The 23,881-nt window shown below is 36.6% G+C and overlaps 1 protein-coding gene across 6 annotated transcripts in view; it reads left to right on the top strand.

Annotated features, from left to right (window-relative positions):
• Positions 1-23,881, top strand: part of MYO9A (myosin IXA) — a 211,124-nt gene that overhangs the window by 58,012 nt on the left and 129,231 nt on the right. For all 6 annotated transcript variants that reach the window (XM_004711954.2, XM_045285720.1, XM_045285719.1 and 3 more), the window contains exons 10-13: positions 271-405; positions 3,010-3,131; positions 7,192-7,333; positions 15,475-15,670. In XM_004711954.2, coding sequence (XP_004712011.1) covers positions 271-405; positions 3,010-3,131; positions 7,192-7,333; positions 15,475-15,670 — 595 coding nt within the window. The remainder of the gene's footprint in view (positions 1-270; positions 406-3,009; positions 3,132-7,191; positions 7,334-15,474; positions 15,671-23,881) is intronic.

The following is a 23,881-nucleotide window of genomic DNA, read 5'->3' as shown; positions in this document are numbered from 1 at the left end:
TGCGTTCCTGAGAGAACTTGTCTGCATCCATCCACGGATCACAGAGACCTGTTTAAATAAGTTTTGTTTGAAATAAACTGTATGTGTGAACTGGAACTCTAGTAAACAATATTTTCTGACTTACTCATATTTTGCTTGTGCATTGGCCAAAAAATTTTTCCTTTCTTCTGCTATAGAATGCCTATGAATGTTTTGGTTTATATTTTATGGGTATTATTTATTAGGTAAACTTGAACATCATTTTTAACCAATTTTTGTTTTGTTTTTCAGACTTTGTCCATTGGTGTTCTTGATATTTTTGGTTTTGAAGATTATGAAAATAACAGCTTTGAACAGTTTTGTATTAATTTTGCCAATGAACGTTTACAACACTACTTTAATCAACATATCTTTAAATTGGAGCAAGTGAGTACCTGAGTGTATGCATGCTTATCTTCCATGTTAGTGAGTGCACACTCTTCTTTCTCTTGTCTCTCTCTTTCTCTGTCTCTGCCTCTCTTACACACACACACACACACACACACACACACACACACACACACGTTTTTGAGTCATAGTCATGTGCCTTGGGTTACTAACCACAAGGTTCAGCTGTTGAAACCACTAACCACTCCAAGGGAAAAAAAGGAGACTTTTTACTCTTGGAAAGAGTTACAGTCTAGCAAACCACAGCAGTATTCTACTGTATACTATAGGTTGCTATAATTTGGAATCGACTTGATGACTGTACATTTTGGGGCTTTAGATTAGTCTTTATAGTAGTATCAGCAAATAACAAATCAGTAAAGTTTTTGAGCAATATTATACAGGATTTTTTTCCCATTGTTTAATAATACATGCTTCTGTACTTGTCTTAGTGTGCCCTGGGGGCAGAGTGAAGAGATGAGTGGGTTTGTTTGGGGTTTTAATTGTTGTCTTTTAAAAATTGAGTTGTAGGTATTCTTTATATATTTTGGATGTTAAACTTTTAATTAGATTTATAGTTCTCAAATTTTTTCTCCCAACTGTATTTTCTCTCTTTCCTTTGTTGATAAAGTCCTTCAATCAACAATTTTTTTAATTTTAATGAGTTCTCTCATTGGTCTATTTTGGGTTTTATTTTTTGTTTTTGGTGTTATTAAGAATGCACTGTTAAAAATCAAAACCTGAAGCATTATTCCTCTGTTTTGAGCTAAGAGTTTTATGCTTTTTGTTCTTACATTTGGTCTTGATATACTTGGAATTGGTTTTCATATATGGTATTTGGTATGGGTCCAAGCTCACTCTTTTGTATGTGAAAATCTGAATGTAATCTTTTTCCCTCTAGTATATCTTATTAAAGAAATGATCTTTCCTCTGCTAAATAGCCTTAATACCCTTATCGAATATCAGTTGACTATAGATGTTTATTTCTGGATACATAAATCTGTTCCATTAAACCTATCCCTCACATAAGGACATTGTTAGGTTACAAAGACTAGGTCAGGGTGTAGAATTATAATTATTCATTCTCTTTGTCACCTGTGGCCCTCACATACAGTCCATCACTCAGTGCTCCTTGGGAACTCCTGGCATTTCTTTACACAGCAGTCCCCAATTTTCCTAGTCCATCTGAGAGGTGACTTTACCCCTTTGCTCTGCAGGCTCCATTCTTCTTTCCTTTGTTCATGTAGCCTAAACCCCTCAGCTTTCGGTGGTGGCCGACCCTTCTGGCACCTTAATGGCAGCACCACACTTCTAAACGGAATTGCTGAAGATCTGACTGTTTGAAACGTAGAAGACTGAAGGCACTCCTCCCTGTGAGCCTTGCAGGAGGTCTGTTGGTCTCTGAGCTACTCCAGGAATGATCTTTTTCGCGGAAGATAACACATGTGGCTCTTTAGACCTGTATCTGCTGGCAGTTTTACAACAGGCAGATACATTCTCCTTTCCTTCCTTCTCTGTCCCCTTCCGCCTAAGCTGTTTATAGATCCATCCATCACAGGCTTATTGTTTTTGCTAAACATTCTAGGACATATGTCTTCCAAATGTTTTAGTTCTGTTTCATTTTGCACAGTTCATTTTAAAGTCTATCTCTTTCCTTTCAAATGGCCTCTTTACAATCTTGTTAGATACCCATCAACCAGATATCCAAGTTCATCACTTATAGGTTCTACCTTTTGCCAAACATTTGAACACAATTCAGACAAGTTCTTTGTTACTGCATAAAAAGCATTGCACCTTTTCCATTGTCTAATAGCATGGCCATTGTTTTCTTTTAAAGCTTCAGAAGCATATTTAACATCCACATTTCCAGCAACATACTATTGCTGGTACCCTATGTATCTTCTGAGATCATGTGAACTTTTTCTATGTTCTCCTTACTTCCTTCTGAACCTTCAGGAGAGTTACCTTTGATGTTCATTATCTGCCAACAGTCTCTTCAAGGCAATCTAGACTTTACAGTTGGGCATCTCAAAAGTCTTCCAGCCTCTTCCATTACCAAATTTGAATACAACTTCCACATTTTAAGTATCTGTTAGAGCAGCACCCTCACTTCTTGGTACCTAATTTTGCCTTACTCATCTGTGTTTGCTGAAACAGAAACACGACAAAGTATGGCTCTAACAAATAGAGCATTATTTTCTCACAGCTTAGGAGGCTAGAAGTGCAAATCCAGGCAGGCTTTGTTTATTGGCTTTGGAGAGAAAGTTACTTGTCTCTTTTTTGCTTCTGCCTCCTGGTTCTTTGGAAAGCTTCATGTGTCTTGACGTCTTATCTTATTTCATCTGTCTTTCCACCTTGTGTTTTTCTCTTTTAGATCTTAAAAGAAATGGACTCAAGCTGTACCTTACACTAATCCTGCCTCTAAACAACTCATTCCAGAATAAATTCTAACTATAGAAATAGAAGTTAGGATTTACAACAAAAATTTTGGAGGGACATAATTCAATCTGTAACACAAAGAGTTTTCAGTGTTAATTATTATATACTTATTATTTTCTGCAAGCGGAATATTCAAATGTTTATTTTCTTATTTGGTTTTCCTAGGAGGAATATAGAACAGAAGATATCAGCTGGCACAATATTGACTATATTGATAATACTTGTTGTATAAATCTTATTAGTAAGAAACCAACAGGATTGCTCCATCTATTAGATGAGGAAAGCAAGTAAGTATGTTTTTTTTTTAATTGTGTTATTTGCTATTTGGATAAATTTATATCTTTTAAGTCATAAACTTCTTACATTATTGAATAAAGATAATGGTTCCCATTTTGAGTGTTTCTTGGTAAGTAAGGATGAACTTCACCTTTAAACTAATTTTTGCCTTGAATTTTTACTGATTTCCTATAGTCACTTTGATGTGAAATTTGTAGATACATACATATGTATGTATTTTGTATATGTTCCTCTCCTCTTGAATTGAGTTGTACATATGTTGCATGTGCAGTTTATTTGCTTAGCAGAAGATAATGTAATAAACTATTGGTATCTACCTTGACTGTGCAGGTGGTGTCAACATGTGCCAAATAGTTTCTGGTCTTTGTGAACACTGTTCACTATCCTAAACTTAAATACAAGCTTCAGAAAAAGCTTCTTGTAGTATTGGTCAAAGTACTTTTAATACTCTGTAAAGATTTATAGTTAAATAATCCTCTATTCTAGAATTGGAGAACCTGAAGTGATAGAGGATATGTGAGTTTTCTGTGATGGTTTTAATTAAAAAAGTAGAAATTAAACTAGGTCATTTTATTTGTAATTTAATATTGTATCCATTAAAATAGGGTAGGTAAGATTAGGGATTTGTTATCATAGATAAGATGGCCAAACATTAAACATGGCACAGTATAAAGTTTATGCTCATTTTCCAAGCACCTCCCTTCATTTTTAGATATAGTATGGTTTGTGTACTGAATTATATATCTCCTTATTCATATTCCAGTAAGCACACAGAATTGCTACATATAAATAGAAGCAGCATTGGCAGAATGAGAAATACATTAGGAAGATGACTGCCAACAATTTTGTCAAATATCCATTCTGTAGACTTAAGTCTATTTTCATTCACAATTGAAATGATCTGAAATTCGGTTGTCACAAATACAGACTATTTTACATTTGTCTAAAGTTGCTTGAAAGATTCTGATACTGCTTTGTATGTCTTGGACATGTACTAGGTCATTTAAAATGGTAAGGTTAGTGATCCTTCACTCTGCTTGCCTTTGTTCCTCAGATCTGCCATTCGAACTGGCGCAGAGTTCAGATACCTTTACCTTGGAAAGCTTTGTAGATGCTTCTGATACTTCGTTTTGAGAACCATAGGATAATAGGGAAATGTTAAGCTGTTCTTTCTGTTTGATTTTTTTTTCAAAAGAATTTTTTATTGTGCTTTGGGTAAAGGTTTGCAAAGTCAATAGACTTTCTGTTCAACAATGTATATATATTTTGTTTTGTGGCATGTTTGATATATTTTATAGTAACAAAAAGAATTAAAATATTGAAACAATATAAGAAAAAATTCATGTAGGTAGTAAATGGGAGACTTGGCATTTAAACCTCTCAGGTATTTCTGTCTTCTAAGCTTAGACTTTGAGGTATTGTATGATTCCGTCCCATAATACTTAGACTTGAGACTCCAGAGTCTAGGGTTTATAACCTACCATATATACTCAAGTATTAGCTGACCTGAATATCAGTCGAGGCACCTAATTTTATCACAAAAACTGCATTAAAATGTACTGAAAAACTCAGCTTATACAGGAGTATATACGGTAACTGTATTAACTACCTTGGCAAATATTTTACTAACTTTGATTCTCAGTTTTCTTGTATGTGAAAAGGAAATGATGGCAATCAATAGCACTACCCTCTGCCGTGTATTTTAAAGTTGTTTGGGCAGCAATTGGGATAAGATGAACAAGAGGAGCATGAACTGGCCTGTCATTCTTTGAGCAGAATTTCCATCTTATTAAACACAATCTCTCTAGTAAGCCAGTTCCTACCTTACAGCTTTCAGATTTAAATGTTGCCCCCAAAAGAGAGTGTCATCCCTTGGTTGCTAGCCAAAGTTTATGGATCTAAACCGCATGTTCAGAAATTATAAGATGACAGATTTTGGCTCTATATAAGGAAGAACTTTCTAATCTTTAGCGCTGATTAGCTGTGCTTCATAAAGTAATAAACTTTTCTATCATAGTAATTATTTTCTGTAATTTGTCAGGGTATTGTTGTAGGTAGCTGACTGGACTGAGTAACCTCTTTACTGACCTTTTCAATTTCTATATGCAGTCCTTCATATAAATCTTAAATAAACAATAACATTAGTTTCCACTTTGAGTCAGTTCTGTAGTTATTGTCTCCTTTTGTAAATAGACTGCCTTTGTCTCTGCCTTAACATCCCAGAAGATGTTGCATGAAAACATGAAAATTTTTTGCTTTGCTATTTAGCCCTGAAGTAGTATTGCATAAAGAAATTCATTATATTTAGGAAGAGTTATTTTGGGACTTATTTAGACTGAGTTTTTTTCCTTCTAAAGAAATCTTTTGTTCTAAAGGGAAAATATAATGTGAGATGTGGCTGTACAGGGGAGGGAGGCCTTCAAAAAGTTCATGGAAAATTTTTGTTATCTTTTAGTTTTATTTTTCCATGAACTTTGATGCCCCTCATGCATTCAGGGTATTTTTGCTTTGTTTAATGTGCTGGTGGTGCTTTAGTGCATGGGTTTTGACTCAGAAGCCTTGGTTAATCTTATGTTTGCTACTTACACTGTGTGACCTTTGGCACCATTAGTTAAGCTAGATTCTGAAGGAGGAGACAATGTGTTTAGGAAGGAGGAAGCGTTTAAAGAGAGTCAGAGTGAGGTTAGGAGTAAGGGGTTAGGAGTGCTGTCTGTCTATCTGTCTGTCTGTCTATCTATCTATCTATCTATCTATCTATCTATCTATGTTTGCTACATAGTACTTGAAGTATGAGCTGCAGAGAGTTGCACTGGCAGCACTTTGGAGCTTTTTAGAAATGCAGACTCAGGCTGCAACCCAGAACTATAGGATCAGAATCTGCCTTTGACAAACAGATGAAGCCATTTATTTAGCATAGTATTTGTCAATTTACCTCCAAATAAGAATTACCAGGGGATTAAGAGTGATGCTGGGTCAACCCTCCTGACCAGTTAACTCTGAATCACAGGAGTTGAGGTCTAGGCAATGGTGATTTTGAAAGCTCCAGAGGTACTTGTTATATGCATAGAAATGGTATTTGGAGTAAAGGCAATTCCCATTTCTAACTCCCTTTGGCAATTTCTGTTCTCCATTTAAAAAGGGAAACTGGAAGGCTTCATCATGCTTGGGTCTGGAGGAACCCTACATTCCCACAGCACTTGCAAGAACATTTTTGAAACTATTTGAGGCCTTGTTCTGACAGCATCTACAGAGGCAGGTTATAGAAATTTCAGACAATTGAAAAGATACACGAGTCTAAAAAAAAAAAGAAAAGAAAAGATACATAAGTAAATAGATAAAAGTGAAAAAAATCAGTATTAAATTTTGTGATTACAGAGTATTAGATTAGAAGGTAAATAAACCCTTAGAGACAACTAGGTGGAGCATACTACTAGAAGAGAATTCAGCTGTGTTGTAGTGGCACACATTTGCAAAGGCTGGATTGACCTAGACTTGGAACTTGGAGTCATTAGTCATGGCCTTTGGTGAACCATGTTTTTTCTGAGTAGGGAAGGACCATGCTGAAAGCACCATTGTAGGAAAATGTATTTTGATGGTAGGAAATAGGCTAAGGTTAGACTCAAGAGAGTGTTTGAAATAAAGTTTGGCACTGTAATACTCTTTGAGATTGTTAAAGGTTGTAATAGTCCAGTCTAGAATGGCTGTAGAGTTTTAAAATGGAAAGAACACTTAGATACTTAGATGGGGAAGATGTTTTGAGGAAGATATTTTGAATGCAACAGCAGGCCTAGAGTTGAAAATAGGAAAACAAAGAATTTCTTTTGGGTTTTACAGTATTATAGCACAGTGTGGGTTTGGCCAAGTCACAACTTGTTCTTTCAACGGTAAAATAGGGATGGCAGTCCTTGTTATATTCACTTTGTAATCTGAAAAACAGATTTGATAATATAGACAAAAGCTTGTTGTAAACTGCTCACCATGTTAGGTGACAATGTAACTAATTTATTTTAAAAGATGGTACTAATGGCTGTACCTTTTTTTTTAATTCAGCTTTCCACAGGCTACAAATCAAACATTATTAGACAAATTTAAACATCAACATGAAGAGAATTCTTACATTGAATTTCCAGCTGTGATGGAGCCTGCTTTCATCATAAAGCACTATGCTGGGAAAGTTAAATATGGGGTAAAGGTCAGTAAATGTCTCATTGACTATTTCTTCAGGGCAGAGGTGTGTTCTTAACTATGCCCTTGTCCTTGGCCCACTACCTTTTGTATAGTTGGTGGAGGCCTTGATTAGCACAAATCAGACCCTGCTTTTTCAATACCCGCCTTAGGACTTGTTTTTAACGATTTTTCCCTGCATACCAACCTGATGTTACAAGTACTGTTTGCGAGTCTTAAACCTGCTAGTTTTGAGACATCTTAGAGATTTTCAAACTTCTCTTAGATATATATATATATATATGAGACCTGACAGAGGCTTCATGTTTTCATATATCTACCCATTAGTAGGTGGGACACATAACCCCTGCAGAGGGTAATATTCATAATTTTGTCCATTTCCTTGTTTGTTTGAGTCCATTAGCTTCTTCCACTTGATGTTTAAGCCTACCACTTAACTTCCCAGACAAGTCAGTAAAGATAGGGAGAGTAGTGGAATAGTGTGTTCATCCCTGTATCTGGAGGTGAGTGTCAAGTTAAGATTACTAATTCATTCATCCATTTATTCAGAAAGTGTGCATTGAATACATATGATGTGTCAACACTGGGGATAAAATCAGTGTTGAGGAATAAAATATAATCTGGACAACCATGATCCTTAGCTTTATAGATATACATGTGCACATGTAGTATGTGAGTGTATCTATACATAAATACCGTAGATATAAATTAAAAAGTATTGTTACTTGGGCTCCAGTTTATACATGCCTGGAATTTATTCCAAACAAAACATCTTTTTTAAAAAAAATCATTTTATTGGAGCTCATACAATTCATCACAATACATACATCAGTTGTGTAAAGCACACATACATTTGTTGCCCTCATCATTCTCAAAATTCACTTTCCTCTTGGGTTCCTGGAATTAGCTCATTTTCCTTTTTTTCCCTCCTCCTCCCTCCTCACTCCCCCCTCCCTCATGAACCCTTAACGTTCTATGGATGGCTGCAGGTAAGTTCTCACAGTAATACGTTTTCTTAATCTTATTAGGGCCCATCAAACAAAAAAGTCCAATGAAAATAGTTGCGTCGAAGGGAATCTGCTGAACTAGTTCAAGTCTAAACAAAGAGGCCAACTCAGAAGGTTATGGTGAATGTTTTAGAGGATTTTCTTGAAATATATAGGATGATCACGAGGGCTTATTTAAAGAAGTCATAAGAAAATTGAAAACTGCATTGTGAGAAAAAAACCAGGAAAGTTATACCAAGGAGTTTTTCCCCTTAAAGACAATGTACTTGGTCATTCTTTAAGGATAGCAAGGCTGTCACATCACATTGGGGCACCTTACTCTGTCCACCCTGATGTTGCTGCAGCAGACTTTTTTTTTGTTCCCTAGACTCAAAGAACATTGAAAAGGAACATTATTTGAGTTTCTCAAGGATTCTAAAACTCCATTTGGGTTTGGTGAAAATCACAGAATTATTCAGAAGCATATAGATCCAGATAGTTGGAGGATATGTGAAGAAACTTTCACATCTTGATATTTTTGTTAACACAGGCTTATATGATTTTATAATCATTTTCTTAGACTTGGGGGGGAGTGCAGAGTGGAGACCCAAAGCCCACTTGTAGGCCACTGGAGATCCCCTTGCAGAGGGGTCTCGGGGAGGAGACGAGCCAGTCAGGGTGTGATGTAGCAATGATGAAAAATACAACTTTCCTCTAGTTCCTAAATGCTTCCTCCCCCCCACCCTCACCTGCTTGCAAGTCTGGCTAGACCAGAGGATGTACACTGGTACATATAGGAACTGGAAACACAGGGAATCCAGGGCGGATGATCCCTTCAGGGCCAGTGGTGTGAGTGGCAATACTGGGAGCGTAGAGGGAGAGCGGGTTGGAAAGGGGGAACTGATTACAAGGATCTACATGTGACCTCCTCCCTGGGGGACGGACAACAGAAAAGTAGGTGAAGGGAGACATTGGACAGGGCAAGATATGACAAAATAATAATTTATAAATTATCAAGGGCTCATAAGGGAGGGGGGGGCAGGGAGGGAGAGGAAAAAAATGAGGAGCTGATGCCAGGGGCTTAAGTGTAGAGCAAATGTTTTGAGGGTAATGAATGTACAAATGTGCTTTGCACAATTGATATATGTATGGATTGTGATAAGAGTTGTATGAACCCCCAGTAAAACGATTTAAAAAGTTTTTTCCTCAGACTTATGTACACATATACATGTATAAGCATGCCACATGTATGTATACACATGCACAATTGAAAATAGGGCTACGTATTATAAACTTGAAAATGGGATCTGTGAGAAAATTTTGAAATAGTGCATGGATCTATTTGAAATTTGTGGCTCTTTAAGTACCTTTTGAGATATTAAAAATTTTTAAAGATCCCTTGAAATAAGTACTAACTTTTTGAGGATTTATATATTATAGATCATAAGATAGATAAGAGCTTAATATGTTGAAATAATTGAAGACAGGCCTCCGTTTTGGATTACAGTGAGCAATAGAGAAAGTGGCATGAAATGACTTCAGGGAATGAACAGTGGGCCAGCCCTTTAGGGATGCTAGCCCAAGTTAGTTAAAGGGCTTTTTAAAAAAATTTAAGTTACTTTGGGGGAATCATTAAAAGATTTTAAAGAGGGAATGTGAGCTATGTTTTGAAAGTTTGGTTAGAATTTTGTGTATAAGATAAGGAATAGATTGAGGAAAAAAACGGCAAAATTTTGAGCTATAAAACCTTATAATGATGCATGTAAAGTACACAAATTTAACAACAGATTTCCTCCATGCTCCTTTCAAGCTTACTCTTCCCCCAGAGATCACCATTATCTTGACTTTTATAAAACATCCTTAACTAGTTTCGCTTGTTACTAAGTTTCATTTAAGTGGAGTCATATTGTGCATGCACTTCCCTTGCATGTGTGAGATTCATCTATGTTGTTTTCTAATCAGATAGGCTGAAAGGAAAAAGATAGAGAAAAAATTAGTGTAAACTCACAAAAGAAAGTTAGTAACATTATCAGAAAAAGTAGAATTTAAGGCAAGAAGTATTACTCTAGATAAAGGACATTTCCAAATGATAAAAAGGATGAGATGCGTAGAATACTTAACCTTCTAAATTGGTGTGCACCTAATGAGAAAGATTCAAATTATGTGAAACAAAATGAGAACAGAATTAGAAACAGAAAAGTCCACCATCATAATTCAGTGCATTCTACCTCCTCCTGTCAAACTGATTCCAGATTATCTTGACCAACCCTATAGGACAGAATGGAACTGCTCCATACTGTTTCCAAGACTGTATCTTTATGGCAGCACGCAACTTCACGTATTATTTTCAGTGGAATGGTTAGTGGGTTTTAACTGCTGGCCGTTTGGTTAGCAGCTGAACGTATAACCCCTGCATCACCAGGGTTCTGTACCTGGCACAAAAATCAGTAACACCAGAAAATACGGTAACCACATATGTACAAATATGCTGGATACAATTGATGTATTGAGTGTTGTAAGAACTGTAATAGCCCCCAATACAATGATTAAAAAGAAAAATAACACTATTAAATAACTGACCTACTTGACATAAAAGGAGAACCAGATCATCGCTGGATTTTTAGAAATTAGAACTCTTCTAAATAGCCAGGAGCCACCCCTCCCACCAAATCAATTAAACTTATAATATTTAAATTGAAAACAATATGATAAAATTTATAAAATACACTTAAAGCAATGATATCTTATTGTTAGCTGGCATTGAATTGGTGCTTGACTAATGGTGAGTCTTATGTGTTACAGAGTAGAACTGTTCTCCAGGCTTTTCTTGGCTATAAATTTTTTTAAAGTCATTTTATTTGGGGCTCATACAACTCTTATCACAATCCATAAATACATCAATTGTGTAAAGCACAATTGTACATTTGTTGCTTGGCTGTAATTTTTATACAGTTTGCCATACCTTTCTATTGTGGAATTTCTTACTTGGACTCAAACCACCAACCTTTTGGTTGCCAGCCAATTGCAGACTGCTTGTGCCACTCAAATTCCTTAAGTAGTCACTAGAGGACCTTTATAACCTTAAAGGCATATATGTGGGGGCTTCAAAAAGTTAGTGGAAAAATTCCATTATCTTTTAATTCTATGCTTCTATGAATTGGTGAAAGCCCCTAGTACTAGAGAAGAATGATCGAAAAGCAGTTATGTGCTTTTCCATTTTAAGAAACTAGAAAAAGAACAGCCAAATAAATTTGGTTTCCTTATACCCAAAGAAATTAGAGAAAGAAAATAATAAACCCTAGAATTTAGTATAATAAAAAATAGAGAAATCAACCAAATCAAAAGTCAGTTCCTTATAATTATGTCAATAAAACTGTTACATGTTGATTAAAAAATGTTAGTTCCTTGAAAAGATGATAGAAAATACTGTAGTATAGATGAGATATAAAATAGCTGGTAATAGGAAAAAAGATTCATAGATACAAATATTGGAAATGAAAAAAATACTTCATTACATACCTTAGAGTATTAAAAATATTGTGAACATACTTTATAACAAATTTGAGATTATAAAACATATTTTACCAAAACAACACTAGAGAAAAATACGAAAATCTGAAAGTATTATACCTGTTAAATAATTTTAATTACTTCCTTAAAGTTTTCTCATAAAGAAAATTCTAGGCCCATAAGGTTTTACTAGTAATGCTAAACATTAAACTAGTAATGCTAAACATTAAACATTAGCTTGGAAATATCTTTAGGATATGTAAATGTATCACATATCAAAGAAATAACAAGAAAGATCTAAGCTGGAAGAATACATTGAACCATCATCATATAATGTGAATAGCCACAGATATGGTTGATCATGTGATGTAAGATGATTGAGCAAAAATAATAATCCTAATAGTAATCCTGGGAATTTCCAATATGCCATTGGCAATGGGAACTGGAAAGGGTCAGCGCAGAGGTAAATAGTAAACCTCAAAAGTCTGTTTTACAAAGAATGACTGGTCAGTTATGTCAAATATACTGAGAAATCTAGAAATCTGAAGGCAAAGAGACCATTCGATTTAGAAAGTGAAGGCAATTATCAATCTTTGACATATATGGAAGGAATTCTAGAAGTTTAGGATGTACAGTGTTAAATGAATAGTCTTTTGAGTAGGGCACATTACTATTCTTGTACTGGCACCTTCAGTTCGACAAGTTTCTTCTCAGTTTTTAACAGTAAAGTATGCTATATAATTGAGTTTGTTATCATTAAAATGGAGTGAATGATGGGGGGAGTGCGGAGTGGAGATCCAAAGCCCATCTGTAGGCCACTGGAGATCCCCTTGCAGAGGGGTCTCGGGGAGGAGATGAGCCAGTCAGGGTGCGATGTAACAACGATGAGAAATACAACTTTGCTCTAGTTCCTAAATGTTTCCTCCCCGCTCCCACTACCATGACTTGAATTCGATCTTGCAAGTCTGGCTAGACCAGAGGAGGTACACTGGTACAGATAGGAACTGAAAATCCAGGGAATCCAGGATGGATGAGCCCTATAGGACCAGTGGTGTGAGTGGCAAAACAGGGAGGGTAAAGGGAGAATGGGTAGGGAAGAGGGAACCGATTACATGGAACTGTGTGTGACCTCCTCCCTGGGGGACAGACAACCGAAAAGTGGATGAAGGGAGACGTCGGACAGGGCAAGATATGACAAAATACCCATTTATAAACGTTTATCAAGGGCTCATATGGGAGGGGGGAGCGGGGAGGGAGGAGAAAAATGAGGACCTAATGTCAGGGGTTTAAATGGAGAGAAAATGTTTTGAGAAACGATGTACAAATGCGCTTTACACAATTGATGTGTGTATGGATTGGGATAACAGTTGTATGAGCCCCTAATAAATTTTTAAAAAAAAAAAAAAAAAGAAACACACTGAAAAAAAAAAAAGATGGAGTGAACTAAGGCAAGTGTAAAAATGGTGCGGCTGGTCCACCTCACCTCTGACTTCCCAAGGGGGAAAGAGAATCAAAGTCAACATCAGGCCAAGGCTGATTTCTGTGAGGCAGAGGCCTTCATTCCCTAACCACTTTTACCAATTCAGATACCAACTGCCCCTCCATCGGCACATTCCACTTCTCTGCTGGGTTCCATAATGCATTCCAATGACCTTACAAAACTCACAGATAATATTCGTGATTATGAGGTTAGTTAGGGAAGTAAACAGGTTACAACTTTGGATCAGAAATGTTCTGGATATAGTTTTCAGGGAAAATCACTTCTCAGTCATACACACAGGCCCCACTTCTCACCCTCCAACTTGTTTTTTCTCTAGTCTTTTCCAGATCAGTAAATGGCACCTGTATCCATCTAGTTACAGCCAAAATATAGATGTTAGCCCGATTCTTTCTCATTCTCTTATCCTCTAATCCATCAGCAAATTTTTTTGCCTTTACCTTGAAAACATTCCAAATGGGACAACTCTTCCTCTTCACAACTCTCCTACCTAGTACAAGTCATCATCAGTCCTTAAAAAGAGTATCTAGAATATTGTCATTGCTGGACCCCCACCCCCTTTTTTTCTCTTTCTTTCCAGACACAACAACTAATATTCTTTATAAAACTCCAGTTAGCTCATGTCATTTCCTTTTACTTGTGACTTCCCATTACACGTGAATGAAATCTAAATTCCTACTGTAGACTTACAGTTGCTAAATATGCTTATTTATTTGCCTAAGCTACCCCTCTTACCCTTGCTCACTATGCTTCATCCCTTTGTTTTAACGATTTTCTTCAAACATGTCAGCTCATTATTGCTGTAAGGTATTTGGTATGGGTGGTTTCTTTACTTCTGACTTTCTTCCCAGTCTTCTCAGGACTGCCTCCGTTTTTGTTATTCAACTCTGTTGTCACTTTGTTGCATTTATTCATAGAGACCCTTGCTGACTAGTATTTTAACAAGTGACAATAAAATTGTGGAATCATTCTAACTTATTTGTATTACAGAATTAAATAGTTGTAGGGTTGATCGGGGCTTTATAGAAGATATATGTGTGTTGTCTTTTTTTTTTTTTTTTTTGGTTTAATTTTATTAGGGGCTCATACAACTGTTATCCCAATCCATACACACATCAATTGTGTAAAGTGCATTTGTACATCGTTTCTCAAAACATTTTCTCTCCACTTAAACCCCTGACATTAGGTTCCCCATTTTTCCCCTCCCTCCCTGTGTGTTGTCTTAACGTTCTCCATTTCACTTCTCTAGGATCTCATATCCATGGACACACAGAACTTGTAGACAAAATTCATGGTTAACGGATTTATTATGTTGTAATGCCAGTGAGAATGTTTAAGGTTGAGTTGTTTATCAAGACATGTTACAAAGTAATTTCGGTCTGCCAATTAATATCCAAAGGAATATACCACTTCACTGTAAGCCTCAACCCAAAGGCACTCAACTCAAGCTCTGTGGGTCAGCGACACTTCTTGTTGTTAGGTACCATCGAGTGAGCTCTGACTCATAACGACCCTATGCAAAACAGAACGAAGCACTGCATGGTCCTGGGCCACCCTCATACAGCAAACCTAACACACCCAAATTAAGTCAACATCAGCCGGAAGGTACTCAACTCCATTTTCGTGGATCAGCAAGATCAACTTCCTCAATTAAGTACCGAGAAACACCCCACTCAGCAAGCCATGTTCCTGCACAAAAGCACTCAGCTTCACTTGCTCTGTGGGTTGGGAAGTCCATCACTCTGTTCCATGGTCTGGCTTCTGGTTCTGCTGCTGCTCTCTGAGCAGGCATCTCGAGTCCAGAGGATGTGCTCCACTGCTGGCTCTTGCTGTAATGAGATCCTTCTTCCTACTTATCAGAGTGCTGATGCTCCATCCAGCAGGACGGCACACCAAGAAATCTTGTTCACAATTACTTAGAGGAGAATTCTATCAGATTTTCCCCTACCACCTTAGCAGGCTCATGAAGAAAAATGGTCATTTGGTGGGTATTAGAGGCTTTAGCGAGAACTCGATTAAATAATGCACTGTCCCTGCAATCTGGTCCATTTGATTACCCAGAGAAATCACTTCTCTGTCTTTATTTAATCACTGTTCAAACAGTGGGTTTAATAATTTAAATAAATAAATAACTCTGGTCCTTTTTTCATGTAGGATTTCCGGGAAAAAAATACAGACCATATGCGCCCAGATATTGTAGCTCTACTGAGAAGTAGCAAGAATGCATTTATCTCTGGGATGATTGGAATTGATCCAGTAGCTGTTTTCCGATGGGCGGTTCTTCGAGGTTTTTTCAGAGCCATGGTTGCTTTCAGGGAAGCTGGAAAAAGACACACGCAGAACAAAACTGGTAAGCAACAGATACGAATACTCGGCCGTATTTAATTTTCTTTTTCCCTTTTCTACTCCACATACTAATTTTACTTATTTATTTATTGCTTTCTTACTATGTGCTATCTTCCTTTTTCACGTAACATGAGTTGACTGAACTTTTATATGGTTAGGTACATTTGTGATGTATATTTGTTTGTTTACAAAAATAATAAGTATAAAGCACCGAGCATTTAGTAGGCAGGCAGAAATGCATTGCTGTGATTTTTTTTTTTAAAGCAAAACCTGAAGTTCTAATCGATCATTTAATGATTCAGATTTTAATCTTGATATCCTCTCTATTTTCTTATGCCATAGCTTTGATTACAAATGAAACATAATTTAATATGAAAACATAAATCCGAAGACCTACAAAGTGGACTCTTGCTATGTAGTAAATTAAGTGCCTTCTCTTTTCTGGATTGCAGTTTTTCTTGTCTGTCAAAGAATGTGAATACTCTTTTAAAAAATTATGCTAAAAAAGCTTTATAAAGCATCTTTTCATCAAGTATTTATGTTTTTGTACCCTCGACTCAGTTCATTTGGCTTCACATTGAAATTTTGAAATGGACATTGCAGATAACGTTTTCTGTGTGCCCTTCTCTTGGGCCATAAAATAGTCTTTTACATTCTGTCATAGAGCATTTTCTTATGCTCCTGTTGTCTGCTGGAAGCAACACTATTGCTTATGGCAACTCTAGTTTTACCTGGACAGAGCAATGTTGCACAGTAAGGGGTCCCATTTACTGCTTGGGCAAGCTTGAGACTTGCACCCACTAGTAGAAGTATGATAGAAGATGCCCATGTCTCCAGGACTCTCAATCTGACCTATGAACTGTATCAGTCGGAAAGTGTTAAAGTCAGCTTTTCAATATTTGAAATGAGTAAATGTATTTGGAAGATTTTATAACTAAAATGAAAGGCAGAAATAATTAGAGTATCTAGTTTCATTTTTGAGATTATAATGTGTGATATCTGACCTTTGTAGGATTATTTTTTCCCTTTTGGAATGATAAAGTGATATCTCAAGCCTTCTTTGCAGCTCACAAATTAATTTCTAAGAGATTACCTTTGCAAACAAAGCATTAAAGAAAAGTTTCTTACTTTAAGATGCTATGTATCACAATAGGTTTTTGATAAACAAAACCAGTTCAAATTGATGTGTCTCCTGCCAAGATATAAATGAGAAGAAACTTCATGTATTTAATGTTAATAGGTGTCCCAGCACTGCCTTGTACCTTACTTTTGATTTCCTCCTCACGGAATAAGGACCTTCCTGAAGAAGAGAGCTGTTTAGAGAATATCTTGAGCAGCAGGGTCACCCGATTCATAACAGTAACAAAATTACAGTTATGAAGTAGCAACAAAAACAATTTTATGGTTGGGTGTCACCACAACTTGGGTCACAGCATTAGGAAGGTTGAGAACCACTGATCTAGAGGGTACAGGGTACATCATAACTTGTCCATGAATTATATATAAGGTACGTAGAAGTGAGCACATCTCTTTCTGCAAAGCTTATTCACATTGTCTGTTACATTTGTTTGGGATTTGAAATCTATTTTGTGAAAGCTAGTTTTTGATATCTTATTATCAATTTGACCAAAGACACACAATGGTATTAATGACAACCCAATTGAACCTGTAAGTTGATAATGTCTAGATTATTACTGTTTTGGGATCTAATTTCTAGCTATCATAGAATTTCTGAATAATAAACACTTTTCAGTCTAGAATATATCCGGTATCTAGAAAAGTGCACAAAACAAACATAGAGTATAGTAAATTATCAAAAAAGTTCAAACACCTCTGGAACGACCACTTACGCTGAGAAATAGAACATTATTAGTGCCTCAGAAGTCCCCTGGATTGACTTTTTAAAATGTAACTAGCACATTATAAATTAACTGAAAGTGGATTAAGTAGTCAATGAATAACTTGGATAATATAAATTGTATGCATACATATCATGATGAAATGAGAATTGGAGATTATTTAGGCAGAAGCAAAAAGTTTGAGGGCATAGAGTGACCTAGATTTAGATTTGAATGTACATAGGAGGTCAAAGAAAATATTACTAAAAGAAAGGAGATGAATACCTGCAGAACGATGGTATATTTTTACTTCCTTTGAGTGTATCTTTATAAAAATGTTCAATGGACTCTTACTGATTGTCAAGAAACACTGACAGTGAACAAAGTAGATACTAGATTTTCTCAGGGAACTCTCTGGCATTCTGTATCTTTTTGTTATGTCAGCTAAGCATAGTTGAGAATATTAAGTTAAAACCTCCTTTTTAAATTGTTAACATTTCCTTTTAAATGGACTTTCAAATTAAAGAACACAATGTCACTTTAAGGCCTATAAATGAAAAATTAGTTAATTCTTTTCGAGAAGTAATGCATTACAATTGGAGAGTGTAAGTTATGGTGGTTAGGCTATTGAAAACCAAAACATATTTTTAGTAGAATCACAAACAGGCTTTTTTTAAAACATGGCCTTTCTTAGAAGTCACTATAGCATGTAGTTAAGAGTAAAGGTTTTGGATTGTATGTCAATGAAATTAGTGGCCGTGTCAGATTGGGCTGTCTGGAGAAACAAAACCAGTGACACTGTATATGTATAAAGAACTTTATTTCAAGAAGTAATTTTTTATTGTAATAGATCATTTTATTGGGGGCTCTTACAGCTCTTATAACAATCCATACGTCCCATCATTTTCAGAACATTTTCTTTCTACTTGCACCCTTGGTATCAGCTCCTCTTTTTTTCCTCCTTCCCCCACCCTCTCACCCTCACAAACCCTTGATAAATTATAAATTATTATTATTTTCATATCTTACACTGTCCGCTGGCTGTTTCTGTTGTTCGTCATCCTGGGGTGGGATGGTTTTATACATCGATCATTGCAATTGTTTCCCATCATCCCCCTACCCTCATGGTATCACTACTCCCATTACTGTTCCTGAGGGGTTTATCTATCCGGGATTCTGTGTGTTGGGAGCTCTTATCTGTACCAGTGTACATGCTCTGGTCTAGCCAGATTTATAAGGTAGAACTGGGGTCATGATAGTGGGGAGGTGGAGGGGAAGAATTAAAGAACTATAGGATTGTAGTATGTTTCGCCAGTGCTATACTGCACCTGGCTAGCTCCTCTCTTCCTTTGACCCTTTTGTGAGTGGATGTCCAATTGTCAACAGATGGCCCCTGCCCCCTCATTCACATCAATATGATTGCTGATAACTGTTAACTGTCAACAACTGGTGATCACACAGGCTGGTGTGCCTCTTACATGTGGGCTCTGTTGCTTCCTAGCTGGATAGCTGCTTGTTTATCTTCAAGCCTTTAAGGCCCAGACACTATAACTTGCAATAGCTGGACACCATCAGCTTTCTTCACGACATTTGCTGGTGCAGCCATTTTGTCTTCAACAATCATGTCGGGAAGGTGAGCATCACAGAATGGCAGATTGTTAGAACAAAGTGTTCTTGCGTTGAGGGAGGACTTGAATAGAGGCTACCTTACTCAACATATAAATATATGTACATAGACTTATATTCCATCATTATATATAAATATATTTACATATGTATGTGCCTGTTCTTCAAAGAAGTAATTTTTTTATCAAGAAAATATCTCAGTCCAGTCCAATTCAAGTCCATGGGTGCATAGTTATGTGGATCTAATTAGGTGGACACAGTAGTGTGCCAACAGCCTTCAGGTTGGTTTCTGGGATCAGTGGCCCACATGGGACTACCCCTGGAGGTAGACACAGAGTCGTAGGAAGCAGAGAGGGTGAAAGGGCAGAGAACAGGAAGAAATTCTCACTGTCTTTCTTGTAGTAAAGGCCGTACCACCAAGGAGGCTTCATTCGGCTGTGACCGGAGTGATGGGTTAGACTCCATCCTTACATTATCATACAATTCAAGTTGACATAAAATCTTAACTACCACAGTGGCGTAAAGGCTTTGGAGAACTCTGAAAAAAATAGGATCAAAGTTTTCATTAGAAAAAGAAATCCTAGCCAAACGTGGACAATCAGTAATAACATGGCATTCTGCTCTAACCTGTGTCATCCTCCCCTCTCAACTCCATGGTCGTCTTAAAAGAGAACAGCCCACAATTACAATGAAAACCAGTAGCTGGAAGCCGCTGAAGGAAATGGAAGGGAGGTGGAATTCACTCAGAGTTTCAGCCATAGAAAATTTTCATTTTTTTACGTGCCGGGTGGTTTATTGCAGGATTCTGCTTGGCAAAGTGGGTATCTTTTCTCTTGAGCCATAAAATAATCGTTTACATTCTGTCAGAGAGGATTTTGATGAGCCCTCATGGGCTACTGGAAATCACACCGTTGCTTACTGCAACTCGCATTGTTCAAAGTGAGGAGTTTCTGGCAGCACTTGAATTGCTTTTTATGCCCAGGAAAGCATGAAATTTGTACCCATCAGTAGAAGGGGGACAGGTAATAGCTTCTCTGATAATAACTGAACAGATTACAAACAGAAGGGAATTCCCCTAATCTGATAAAAAGTATCTGCAAGTTAAGTTGTTCAGTGGCTGGCGGCCAACCAGCAGGTTGCCAGTTTGAACCAGAGAAATATATGGCTGTCTGTTCCTGTACAGATTTATAGCCTCGGAAACTTTGTGGGGCATTTTTGTGCCCTAGAGTCTTTGCTGTCAATTAGTTTGCCTTTTTTGTTTGCTTGTTTGTTTGTTTGTTTTCATATAAAGCTTCATGGTAAAAGACTGGATACTTTACCCTTAAGATCAGCAACAAGACAAGGGGATTTACTTTTGCTTCTGCTACTCAATTTTGTCTTGAAGGTTCTGGCCAGGGAAATTAGTTAAGAAAAAGACAAAAAAGATAAGATAGGAAAACAAGTAGCAAAACTGTTGTTTGCAAATGTCATGTTAGTAATTAGAGCTAATAAAGGAGATCTGCAAGGTTTTATGATACATGATCAATGTTCAGAAATGCATTTTATTTCTGTAAGTTAGCAATGAACAGTCCGAAAACAAATTAAGAAAAATAGTCAACTTACATGAGCACCAACAAGAATCAAATGCTTAGGAATGAGTTTAACAAGAAGTATTGTGTACTCAAACACTATAAATCATCCTTCATAAGACTTTAAAACAATCTAAATGAATAGGAAGCTGCCCTGTGCTCCAGGATTGGGATGCTTCATGTAGTTAAGATGCCAACAAGTGTAACATAGTCCCTACCTAGGCCTGGGCTGTCTTTTGTGTGGGGAAATTGACAGGCTAATCCTAAAATTCTTAGAAAAAAGAATCCAAAAACATTTTTTTTCCTTTTTGAAATCATTTTATTGGGGCTCGTATAACTCTTATCACAATTCATATATCATCCATTGTGTCAAGCACATTTGTACATTTGTTACCATCATCATTCTCAAAACATTTGCTTTCTACTTGAGCCCTTGGTATCAGCTCCTCATTTTCTCCCTTCCCTCCCCCACCCTCCTTCACCAACCCTTGATAATTTATAAATTATTATTTTTTCATATCTTACACTGTCTGAAGTCTGCCTTCACCCATGTTGAAGGATCCAAAAAGGAAAGAACAAAGTTGGAAGATTCAGATCTCCTGGGTTGCATTAGATAGTGGTCCCTCACATAAGTAAGATAAGCAAAATCACAAGCATAACAACAAAATAACAAGTTGACTTCCTGAAAATAAAAAACTTGATAGAACATTTTTAAAGTAAAACTGCAATCCACGGAATGACAGAAACATTTCAGGTCATGTGTCTCATTAGAGTTACTATCCAGAATATTTGAAGAAATTTTACAACTCAATAATATAAATAAACCAATTAAGTAATGGTTTATGATCATCCCAAAAGATGATGGCTGTACTCACTGCCATCAAATCTATTCTGGCTCACGTAACCCTATAGGACTGAGTAGAATCGCCCCTGTGGGTTTCTACGACTGTAAATCTTTATGAGACTAGAAAGCCTCATCTTTGTCTCATAGAGCAGCTGGTGGTTTTGAACTGCTGACTTTTCAGTTAGCAGCCATTGCAGAACCCACTATGCCACCAGGGCTCCTCTAAAATGTGTATTTTAAAATGGGTGAATTGAATGGTATGCAAATTGTATCTTAATAAAACTGTTACATGTGTACATTAAAAAATGATGTTTTATTCATACGAGTCTCCAATTTAAATAACCAAATGCCTATCAATGGAAGAATGGTTAACCAAATTGTGATTATTCTTTCAATGTAATGTTACTCAGCAAGAAGAAATAATTACTGCTACTCCTAATGAGTAAGCCATAAGAATCTGTTGAGCAAAAGAAGTCAGACATGAAAGTATAAATATATAGTGTGTGGTTTCACTGAGAACAGGCAAGTAAACTATGGTGATGGAAATCAGAACTTGGTTGTCTCTGCTGAGAGAGGTGATATTGACAAGAAGTGGGTGGCGGGTAGCCAGGGACTTGCTGAGATGTTAGAAATGTTCCTTTCAGTGTGGAGCTTATGGCAGTAAACACTTGATAAAACTCACCAAACTCTATTTGGTTTGGTCTTGCAGTTTATGAAATATGCTTTAAAAAATGGGCCTGGACACTTGCGTCACAGGAATTCTGTTTTTTGAGCAGAGACCTGACCTCCAGTCTGAGAGCTACAATAGAAATGGGATTGAACTCGAAGCTAGGAGCTTCAAAGTGCTGCAATATTCTCTCATGAAAAAGATAATTCCATAATCTAAAATTGAAGTAGTAACAGCAAAACTAGGCCAGGATTCAGCATAAGTAAATGCAAAAGAAACCTCTGTAAGAGTATGAGACGCCTTAGAAAATAATACCTGTTGAAAAGAAATACATAAATCATCCTAGGAAGTTAAACCACCTTGAGAGGACGTGGAATTAGTACACACAATAAATGAGAATTATTTCTTTAAGATTCGCAAATAGTACCACATCTTTAAAACAAAGCAAACAAACAAAAAACCCACAAACAAACTAAACTGCCAGGGAGTTCATGCTGACTTATAGCTACCCTTTAGGACAGGGTAGAACTGCCCGGAAGAGTTTCCCGTTTCTGAGACTAACTCTTAGAATGTAGAAAGCCTGTCTGTTTCCCTCAGAGGAGCTGGTGATCTCAAACTGCTGACCTTGAGGATCGCAGCCTAATGTGTAACCAAGTACCCCACGAGGGCCCCTACATCTTTAAAATGAGGAGGGTTTTTAAAAAATGTGTTTTTAAGGCATAGACAGCAGAATGAAAGAACAGTGCAGAACTTTTAATGGAGGTAAGCATAGTGTTGAAACAGAAAGCAGTCACAGATAAAACGTTACCCATGCTTTAATTTATTAGCTCAAAAAGAAAGTAAGAGTGCTGTGACTATAAATATTGTAATAAATATTAACTTAATGATAAAACTGTGCAGAATATCCTCGTGAGGTATTTCTGAGTACCATATAGACTCGTGTAAGTCGAGTTTTTCAGGACATTTTTAATGCAGTTTTGGTGGTAAAATTAGGTGCCTTGCCTGGTACTTGGCTCAGTTTATACTCGAGTATATGCAGTCGTATGTCATCAAGTCAGCAATTAAAGTGCCTGGAAATCTGGTGATTAAAAAAAACCAAAAACTTTCTGTTACAATTGAAATACAATTGAAATATTGGCCACTATTGAGTTGGAGTCAGCGTGAATATGGGTGGATTTAGGTCATTTTCCCTCACGTAGTCCTACTTTCCTTTTCCATCCCCCAGCTGCGCTGATATCAGCTTCCTCTCGCCAAGCAGTCATCAGTGGGAATCATGAGACAAAGAGTGCTTTTTGCATTGCCTTGTTCTTTAACCAATAAATGATGGGTGGCCTGGTCATACTTGTCTCTTTTTCAAGCTTTTTACATTAGTAACTGTTACTCTATATCAAGCCTATGAGACTGTTTTAGTAGTTTAGTTACTTTTTGAATGATTAAAAATGAAGGAAATAGTTCAAACCCATTTTCTTTTGAATCACACCATTTCTTTGTGTAGTTTTACTTGATGTTAGAATATCATAAGGTAATTCCTTTGTTTGTAAACAGATACCTATTTGCTGGTAATAGAAATTCAGTATAAGGAAATAAAGTTAGACTCAAACAAGCTCTGTAAACTTTGAATTGTTCTCCTTCTGACGTCTGCTCTCAGAATTATATTTATAATTGTATCCTA

This window comes from Echinops telfairi, unplaced genomic scaffold, assembly GCF_000313985.2.
Source record: "Echinops telfairi isolate 266 unplaced genomic scaffold, ASM31398v2 ScPeMD7_7475;HRSCAF=8513, whole genome shotgun sequence".
Lineage (NCBI taxonomy): Eukaryota > Metazoa > Chordata > Mammalia > Afrosoricida > Tenrecidae > Echinops > Echinops telfairi.
Note: the sequence above shows the minus strand (reverse complement) of the source record. Positions and strands in the feature narration are given on the sequence as shown.